Consider the following 10,158-nt stretch of genomic DNA (forward strand, 5'->3'; position numbering starts at 1 on the left):
CACATCCGGGCGTGGGAGCGCGGGCGGCGGGGGCCGGGGGCCGGGGGCGGGGGGCGGGGGGCGGGCGGGGGGCAGAGGGAGGCGCAGGCCCGCGAGCTGAGAGCAGCGAAGGCGGCGGCGCAGCAGCGGCGTCCCGTGCTCCCGCCTCTCCCAGGGAAAGGACGTTTCCTGGAGTTGCCCAAAGCACCTGTCCCGGTCCAGGCACTCACCTTGCAGTTCTTCCCGGAGCTCCACGACTCCCCGGCGGCTGCCCCCGGGCGCAGGCTCCATGCCGCGGACGCAGCGGGGCGCCCCCGCAGACTCTGCGCGGCGAGCCGCGGCCATCCCTGGGCGGGGTCCTCTTGCTGGCGCCGGCTTCGCTTTATAGCGCATCGGCTCCAGCGGCCAGGTCTACAGGCTCCGGCTTAGACGACTGCTCTTCTCCTCACGTGCAGTCGCGCCGTGCGTGCGGTGGGTGGGACCTGCTGGGGCGCGCGGGCGGCCGGGGTGGGGCCCGCAAGTGGGTGGAGCGCTGGCCGGCAGGGTGCTGGGAGGGGGCGTGCAAGTGTGGGGCAGGGGAGCTCCAACTTGCGGCTTAGCTGACGCCTCCCGCGTCCGTCGGGGCCGGGGGACTGGCCTGAGGAAGGGGCTTTGCTGGATGGTGCCCGCGGATTTGGGGCGCGGGTAGGGGCGGGGCAACGAGACCTCACACGAACCCCGGGAGCCCTTGGGGCAGTGTCGGGAGAACGTCTCTCCGCCTGGCCCTCGAGGCCCGCCGCTGGGCGCGGGGCTCCTTGCCCTTGGGTCTTGCAGAGCGAGAGATGCACACAGAGGGCTGGAGAAAGCGCGGAGCCCCTAGCAGCCCCAGCGCGCTGAAGGGAAGGTCCTTTCCCTTGCCTTGTGGGCTGGGAGCAGGACTCTCCCCTCCCCAAGAACGAATGGGACTCTGGTTCTCTTCCATGCGCCCCCGAGGTCCAGGAATCGGGCTAGTGGTTCAGAGGCAAGAATGAGCTAGGAGACTGCTTGCTGGGTTTTTGCAAGAATGCGCTGAAAGCAGAGCCAGCCGTGCTCTCCACCGGTGCGGGGGAGAGGGAGCTTGGGCCTGTGTTTGCGGAGCTCTCTGGGTGCTCAGATGCAGGGTGCAAGAAACCCAAGCCATCCCTTGCGAAAGCAACAAGTACTCCAGGTTGGGAGTAACGACCCCCGACCCCCGTCAGAGCACAAGTGTAGAAGCCTGCCCAGTGTTTCTTGCATCCGAGAATGCTCACACTGCACGTGGCCCTTGCTTTGGCCCTGGACGCGATTGTGGAGCATGCGACATCCTCCGTGCTGTGCTCCGCCACCACGCCTCTGGCTGCAGGTCCCCTAAAAAGCGCGCGGGTTTCCTGTGCTGGTCGGGTGCTGTGGACTTGGGTTAGTTCCCGCTGTTTTCTCCTCCCCCTCCTCGCGGTCATTTTCCTCCTCCTCCCTCCCATGCACTCCTCTCCCTCCTCCCCCTCGTCCTCTTCTTCCCTCTCTCTTCCTCCAGACCTGTCTTCCTGAGCTCTTGTTCTCCCCTGATACATGTCACATAAAAGAGAGCCAGGGGGCCCGCCCGGTGGCGTGGTGGTCGGGTCCGCCCGCTCTGCTTCTTCGGCCTGGGGTTCGCAGGTTCGGATCCCGGGAGCGGACCCACGCACTGCTCATCAAGCCGTGCTGCCGCGCCACCGCACATACAAAAGAGAGGAGGACGGGCAGAGATCATCCTCAGCAAAAACGAAGAAAAAGAGGGGAAGATTGGCAACAGACGTTACCTCAGGGCCAATCTTCCTCAGCAATAAATAAATAAATAAATAAATAAATAAATAAATAAATAAATAAATAAATAAAAATAAAAAATAAAAAGGGAGAGAGAGCCAGGGCAGAGTGAGGGCTCTGTCCCTCCCTTCAACAAGGGTGTTGCAGGCGCCCCGGGACGTGTTAATATCCTGAGCAGTATCGACAGGAGCTTCTGAGAATGGTCCACATGCTTGACAATGTACAGGACTCACCCTATTTTGACCTTCACAGCCACCATTGTCATCAGGTCCATTTAATAAATTAAGTGAAACCATTTTCATAGCCCCTCAAGGTATGGTGGGCCCTACTCACCTCACCTACTGTGCAAAACACAGAAAGATACCTTGCCTCTGCCTCTTGTTCCCCGAGGGTGGGTAGGAAACCGGTTACAGGATGATGGTTGAATTCACTTGGAAAAAGCCATCAAGGGATTTCCCTCCCACGGCCTCCCCCCTGACTTGAAGCAAGCTGTCTCCTCCTCAGGCTGGCTCTGGCTGGATTCTGCAGGCCTCACCCTCTCTTGGCTGGAGAGCCTGGGATCGGTTGTGGCTCGGGATCCGATATAGCATCAGAGACCTACCATGTGATGCTCCTGGCTGGCATCAGCCGAGCTGGCACATCCCTTACAGTTCGGCTCGTGTGGTCGCTCACATCTGAAATTTCCATGAATTCCTTATAATTATAACAAGATATACAACATTTTGTAATTCTTTATGATAAGATTTCCAGAACTCTTATTTCCTATTGAAAGGATGCATCAGGACGAAGATACCTAGTAGTAACCAGGTAACTACTTTCCCAGATCTCTAGAACACTTTGACTCTAGGATGCTGGGGAGCACACTCTTCTCACTTCTTCTGTTATGACTCTTCACTGAGTAACGCAGATCACGACAATGACTTAGTTAAGATTTCAGTAGAGACAACCGTATAGAAGCCGAATAAGCATTTGAAGCCAGAGGGCTGAAAACATACTCTTCTCAAGTGCTGGTCTGCAGCCAGACCGCAATGACAGACCACTTGACACCCAGCAGGCTGGCGAGTCTCAACACAAGGGAAAAGGAGACGTGTTGGCCAGGGCCTGGAGAAACCGGAACCCTGGGCCTTCCCGGTGGGAGCGCAAATGTTGCAGCCGCTGTGGAAAACGGTGCGGTGGTTCCTCCAAAAATGACACCCAGAATGACCAGAGGATCCAGCCATTCCACTTCTGGGTATACACCCCCAAAGGACTGAAAGCGGGGACTTGAACAGAGGTTTGTAGACCCGTGTTCAGAGCAGCACTGTGGACAAGAGCCAAGAGGTGGAGACAAGTCAAGCGTCCAGGGACGGAGGAGCGGGTAGACAAAACGGGGTCTATACACACAGCGGAAGATTATTTCGCCTGACGGAGGAATGAGGTTCTGACACGCGCCGCAGCACGGCTGAACCTTTCAGACGTGTAGCTAAGCAAAAGAAGCCAGACACCAAAGGACAAATATCGTATGATTCCATTTACATGAGGTCCCTAGAGTAGTCAGATTGATGGAGACGGAAGGGAGAACGGTAGGTCCCAGGGGCTGGGAGAAGTGGCACTGGGGAGTTATTGTTGAATGGGGATGGAGTTTCAGTGTGGCAAGTGAGAAAGTTCTGGAGATGGATGGTGGCGATGGCGGCACGACCCTGGGAACGTCTTTAATGCCACTGAACTGTACACTTACAAAGGGTTAAGAGGGTAAATGCTATGCTATGTGTATTTTACCACAATAAAGTAATATGAGTCTCAGGTCGTGTCGCAACAGGGATTGCGTCCTATAGATATTGGCACCAGGTGTCTCCTTCCTTCGAGAGAGCTAGAGATGTCCAGAATAAGTAGTTGAAGTTAGGCGCTGAGATGTAGCTTCTTCCGGACTCTCAATTCTTCTTCTCCTGGCTGCATTCAGAAGTTACTAATGTAGATGAACCCGGGTGCAGAGGGAACTAATCACCCAAGGAACATGAGTGGAAGGAGTGGAGGCCTTCCTTGAATTGGAAAACATAGCCTCTCAATCGAACGTTCTATTTTAGGTTGAAAGCACGATCAGTCTGAGATGAATAGTGGTGCACAGGAAACTCGCTTCCAGGAGATCTCTAGAGAGAACCCCGAATACTCCTTGATGCCCGGAAGTGGAAACAGACATTCTTCTGAAATCTAAATTCCGATTTTCTTTTGGAATAATGAGTCAGTACCATAGATACGGAGGGGGCCCTAGATGATTATCTGAGTACGGATAACTAGTGATAACTAGAATAACCAGTCCACACCAGAAAGCTGAAGACCAGCATCAGCTCATGTCCAAATTCTTCTTCCTTGTTCTAACAAGCAGTTAAAATTGAAGAGCTATGCAGTGGGATCTAGGTCAGCTGTGAACTAGGGCTACCTGGAGTCAACCAGGGGAATGAGTTGTAGACGTGCAAGGGATTTCTGGGCTGACCGAGGACAAACGGATGACCACAAGGTGGCAGTAGGACACACAAGCTTTCTCTGGGCCAGGACTTGCCAGCTTTGTGAGTGGGGAAGTCCTTCACAGCAGGAGCCTGTCCAGAGAGGCTAAGGCCCGTGGGTGCCGCCCTCGGGAGGGGGAGGAAGGCGAGTGAACGCCTGCGGGAGAAGGGGATCAGCGCGGGGGCCTCCGCGTCTAGGGGACGTCACCTAGCAGCACCTTGGAGACTATCTGGGTCACAGAGCACCGAGGGGCAGCGGCGACTTGCGGTCTTTGGGGCCCAGGCCTTCTCCTATCTGTGGCGAGCAGGTGTGGGGCACAACCTCACGGGGTACGTCAAGCAGCCGGGCTCCAAATGGTTCCCCATATGGTTCTTTCCTCTATGAGGAAAACAAGTGGATGTGTAAAAATGGGAGTGGGTCTCCAGCAGGCTTTTGAGGGCGGAGGTGTCAGCCTGCAGCGAAGACATAGACAAGCCAGGGGCCAACAGACAGAGGCCATTTGGGGCTCATTTCCAGAACTGAAGTGGAAGTCACCCAGCCCCCACACACCATCTTCTCAACCCTCAATTCACATTTCCTGTGGGAATCCAGGCGTAGTGCCAGACAGAACTAGTGATACCTAGGCAGCTCCTTTACCGGTGTGAACTAGAGGTGACTGAGAGAATCGATGAATCCGGGGAGCTGTAAAATCCCTCTTCTCCACACCAGCTTCTTCTCTCTCGTCTGAATAAGGAGCTAGTACAAGAGAGAGCGGAGGGTCCCTAGGCGACAAGTTGAGCGGAGCTAGCCGGCGATCGTGACATGCGACCGGGAAATGGAAAGCGAGTTATTCTCACGTCTACATTCTTCTATGTTGTTGAAGCAGCGCACTAGTCCAAGAGGAAATTGGTCCTCCCTAGGTGACTAGTTATCAGAGGGATCTAGATACAACAAGATACACTGGTCTATTGAGGATGTTGGAAAAGCCCTTCTCCCTTCTCACGTCTAAATTTTCCTATCTCCTTGGACTGTGGAAGTAGTACTGTAAGGAAAGGAATTGATCGAGTTTAGACTCATATAGAGACAACTGGATACGATCTGAATGAGTCGGTGAAGGCAGGAAGCTGAGAAACAGATCTCTCTCAATTCCCCGTTTCCCGCGGGAACAACGGGGAATTGTTAGTCCTAGCGATGATTCGTGGTAATCGGGTACCTACTCCTCCAGAGACAACTGGGGAAACCTAGAAAGGTAATTGAAACCAGGACGTTGAAAAGCACATTCTTCTGAGGCGCCACTTCTCTCCTCTTGAAGATCTTGGAAAGGTAGATAACGAGTAAGGAAAGAAGGGAGGCATGGAACGGGTAGATCAGTAGTGGCACCTATGTCAACATCTAACTAGAGGCTCAGAGGTATAACTGGAAAAGCGCTTGAAGCCCAGATGATGGAAAACATACTGCTCGTCTGTAACCTTATTTTAAAGGAAGGATGGATCATTCCTAGAAATAATGAGTGGTATATAGTTAGCTATGGCTCTCTAGAGATAAGAAGAATTACTTAAATCTGTGGATGTGAAAAACACAACCCTACCATCTATCAATGCTCACTTCTTGTTGGAAAAACGAGTTACTGAGACACACGCTCGTTGCACTTCTGTGTCAGGCCGGCGGACGTGCCCCCGCCCCCACCTTCCTGGGTTCTTAGGGCTGGTCTAATCGTTACATTGACACAAGGCAGACTGAGAGGAGAGAGAGAAAAAAACCGTACTGACTTGTACGTAAGGAGGTCTCACAGAAATGGGACCTGAAGAAATGACCCAAGCAAGCATTTTTATACGTTTTAGACAAAGAAACCATCAGTTTGTGAGGAACTGACGGGACAAAGACATTGAGGCTCGGGCGCTTCGTGAGTGAGGAATCTAAGCAGAGTTTGGGCTTGGGGCGGTCACTCGGTAAAGCAGTAACAAGGTTCGTTTGTACAGGCCCTGAGAGGTCGAGGGAGGGTGAAGAGTTATCCCAAATCCCATTGGTCTGTTGCCTGTGGCTTCAAGTCCTCTCCTGGTTCTCAGGGGAAGGAAGGGTGAGAAGGAGCAGGCCGAGGCGAACGGACCTCAATTTGTGGCCTTGGATTTGGTTGCTACTTCTCGGACAGCCACCGGATGACTAGGAGCTCTCTTTCCTCATCTCTTCACACCCCCATCTTGACCAGCACCGTGGTCTGCCTCCTTGGGTCTCGTTGGGAAAGAGTGGAGCGAACACTCTTGTAAGCTGGAGGTTAGGCGGAGTTTGGAAAGGATAGAATACATTCCTAACGGAAGGACAGGTTTGGCCATGGAGACCCCCGAAGGCTAAGTCTCTATGTGAAACAAAGGGCAGCAGGCCCAACGGAACACCAGGCAAGATCTCGGTCTGACTCCCTGTTGCGGTGGAGGTTTTGAGGTGGTGGCTGGGCCCATAGCATTCTTTGGATATTCTTGGAAATGTCTGCTGGTCCAAGTGAAGAAATAGGACCAGCCTGGATGTGTCTTGGGGTGTTAGGGCTGGGGACCTGGGCCAGGGCCCATCACATTGTGAGACCCTCCCTCCCTGGTGGGACTTTCCCTCCTTCCTTATGAATATCTCCATTCTGGTGGACTCCCTTCAGGAGACCAGTTGAGATCAAAGGAGGGTAGGCAGGAGAGCAAAAGAGGAAAGGCAGCTCCTCTTGCGTGACCTTGGGATGGGGGCTGTGGAAGGAGATGTCAGGAACGCATCTGCATCGGAACCTGGGTTCTGTTTTGGCTCGGTGAGCGTCTACTCTGTGCCAAGTTTGGACTAGCCTTCTTGCTTTGTCTCTCTCCTCCCACCTTCAATAGTCTTTGCTGGTTTTCCTGGCTCTCGGATGCGGGTCTAGCTGGTGAACGGCACCCACTCCCTGCTCTTCATGCCACGCCTGGTAACGGGATGAAGACGTGTCGGTCTCCTGACGGCGGAGCATCCTGCTGTCCTGCTGCCTCTGCCCCCTGCTCTCTAGGGATAGTGTCCCCCCCACACCCCGGGGTGTGGGGGAAGCTGAGCATGGTCAAAGCTCCTTCCGTCTAAAGGAAATAGTCAATGGGAGCAGGCTGGATTTTTGAACAGGTTTCCCTCAAGGGTGTCTAAGGGGCCCTTCACCCTCTGAAACCTCTGGGGACTGAAAAAAGATGGTGTGGCAAGGAAGGGCTGGTTATGGAGGGCCCAGGGGGTTTGTGGCTCGGCTGACCGGGACAGCAGAGTTGCTGACGCCCCGGACACCGCCTTGATATTTCAGCCTGTAGGGTTGAGGAAAATTTAGTCCAAGTGGGTCTCGATTCACTGCAACTCACCAAGACCGGACCTGCAGCCCCTTCCCATCACTGCACTCACAGGCGCACCGTGGAGCAGAGCTAGGAAACTCAGCCTGGATTTGGTTTCTCTTTCGGACAAATTCTCTCCTAATCCAACTGATGGTTCTCTACGGTCTCACGTGGTAACCTGTGCACCTACAGATTAGTCATCATTGCCTGAGCAAATCCAAAGGTATTTCAAATGAACACAGGTAAGACTCTGGCCTGAATGGAAAGCCGCCCCCACGCCCCCCCTCAAGAAGAAGAAATTCCACAAAACCCACCTCTCCAAAACAGTACCATCAAAAATACATATCACTACAGGCCGGGCCGGTGGCATAGCGGTTATGCTGACACGCTCCGCTTCGGCGGCCCGGGGTTGGTGGGCTGGGATCCAGGGCGCGGACCTACGCACCGCTTAACAAAGCCATGCTGTGGCGGCGTCCCACATATAAAAATTGGAGGAAGATGGGCACGGATGTTAGCTCAGGGCCAATCTTCCTCAGCAAAAAGACTAAGATTGGCAACGGATGTTAGCTCATGGCCAATCTTCCTCACGCACACGCCAGACATGTACATATATATGTCTATCATTAGATGTGAGAAATTCCTCAGGAGAATACTCAGTCCTAAAGTGGAACCTGTGCCACATCTGTAGGTAGAAGTGGGACTGTAAGGAACTCTTCTCTAACCTTTTCACCCTTCTTAGGTCAGTGGAACCTGATTCAACATCGTTTCTGTCTGTTGCGATGCTGAGACAGAGTTCCAGCTGGCACACCTGCCTCCCAGCCTCCGCCACGATGTCACCCTCTCAGCAACCTTTCCAGTCTGACACACGGAAGCACTGCGGAAAGGGAAACTGTCGGGCTGCCCCTTCCTGCCCTGCTTTCCTACAGGCTGACAGCAAGAGCAGGAGGACCAGGCCCTTGGACTTTCCCGCTGTCTCCCCGCCCGCCAGGCTCCCGGCATCAGGAAACACACAGGCGTGACTCGTGTAGTGTGATCTCTGGGTGTGGGTTACTCCCTGACCCCAGGGCCTGAATATTCCTAAATTCACTCATGTAGCTAAGAGCTCGGGCCCGGTGTTCAACATTTGACGTCAGTGAAAACAGCTGACCCCTCTCCTCACCTAGGCCCTCGGTGCATGAAGGTGCATCCTTCCCAAAGGACACTGAGCCCCGACATGACTCCACGCAGAAGTGCTGCCGAAAAGATACCAGTACTGTGAGAAGGACTGACCTTTACTCATCTTTCATTTTGTACAGAGAAGAGGAGAAGCGGTTGGGTTCTCTTGGATTTTATTGTTTTCCCTTTAGGAACTCACGCTCCCTCTGAGAATGGGCAATTTCCATAGGCGGGGCCCGACATATCCCAGGTTCCACTTGCCAAAGCCCCCACATTTCAAAACTCGCTCCCCAGACATGGAAAGGGCAACAAAAAACAACAAGGTGAGAACGACTAGAACCAAAGTGTCCAAGTCCTGAAGCAGGTTCTAGACCGGCGGCCCTGCAGAATCGCCGTGTTCAGGTTCACTGACCTGCGCTCTGGGTTCAGCCACATCCAGGAGGAAGGCGAGCTCCTTTCTGAGGGGAGAAAATGGCAAACAGTCACTATCGGGAGTCGTGGGGGTCGCGAGATAGACAATGCGCATTTCATGCTGGCTTCCCAGCGTCTCTCCTCCCAAATGCCCCAGCATTGTGCGCTTGGGTCACAGCCAGCTCCAGCCTGGCTTCAGGGGCGATTTTCCTTTGTGTGCAAAGCTTAAGGGAGCGCTGAGAAACTCAGGACTCAGGATTCACGATTCTTAAGGTAGGGTTTCAAACTCAAGACTAATGCACGAGAATTCCACGAGGACCAAAGGATCACCCTTGTAAGTTAAGGCAAGATCCAGCCGTGCACTTGCACGACGGTGCCTCACTCTCCTCCCCCTGATCCGTCCTGATCCAACAGAACCCGCTTTCCCCAAACAGGAGCGCGGCCAAAGTTCCCTGGCTTGAGCCACTGCTGTACTGCCTGCAGACATTTCCCTTGATGCGCGGTGGGCATCGCCCCCACCGCGGGCTCAAGGGCGGGCAGACTCCAGTGGCCTGGAGCCCGCTGGGGAGCTCTGGCTCTGGAGTGGAGGGAAAGAGACCCGGGAAAGCCCCGCAGGCGCCCCGGGACTGGACGGAGGAGCCCGAGCGCCCTAGAGCACCGGGCGCCTCCAGAGCAAGCGGCTTACCGCGCGCTGAACACGTCGGGGTATTGAGTGCGCTGGAAAACGCTCTCCAGCCCCTTCAGGCGCAACCCGGTGAACGTGTGGCGGGGGAGGCCCGGCTGCCTGTCGCGGGGCTGCAGACCCTCGGGGGCCACGTGGGAGGGCTCCTGAAGCTGCTGCTCCTGCTGCGGGGGCTCCCAGCCGCCGCCGCCTTCCTCCTTCTCCGGGTCCACGGGGCCCCGAGCTCCTGCGCCAACCTGGCCTTGTTCTCCTTCGTCCGCTGCTCCCTGCTCAGCTTCGGACCTTCGATCCTCCTCGACGATGTCTCCTCCTGTTCCCATCCCTGAGATCGCGGAGGGCTTCGTCTCCGGAGAGGAAAAGAGA

General features: G+C 54.8%; 1 protein-coding gene across 1 annotated transcript; it reads right to left on the reverse strand.

Moving 5' to 3' along the window:
* Positions 1–8,858: 8,858 nt before the first annotated feature.
* Positions 8,859–10,158, reverse strand: LOC131400582 (rhox homeobox family member 1-like). Its single transcript, XM_058535294.1, has 2 exons — positions 9,799–10,158; positions 8,859–9,160 (listed from the first exon to the last, which is right to left on the reverse strand). The coding sequence occupies exons 1-2, from the start codon at positions 10,113–10,115 to the stop codon at positions 9,070–9,072; spliced, it is 408 nt and encodes a 135-aa protein (XP_058391277.1). The 5' UTR covers positions 10,116–10,158; the 3' UTR covers positions 8,859–9,069.

This window comes from Diceros bicornis, chromosome X (genome assembly GCF_020826845.1).
Source record: "Diceros bicornis minor isolate mBicDic1 chromosome X, mDicBic1.mat.cur, whole genome shotgun sequence".
Lineage (NCBI taxonomy): Eukaryota > Metazoa > Chordata > Mammalia > Perissodactyla > Rhinocerotidae > Diceros > Diceros bicornis.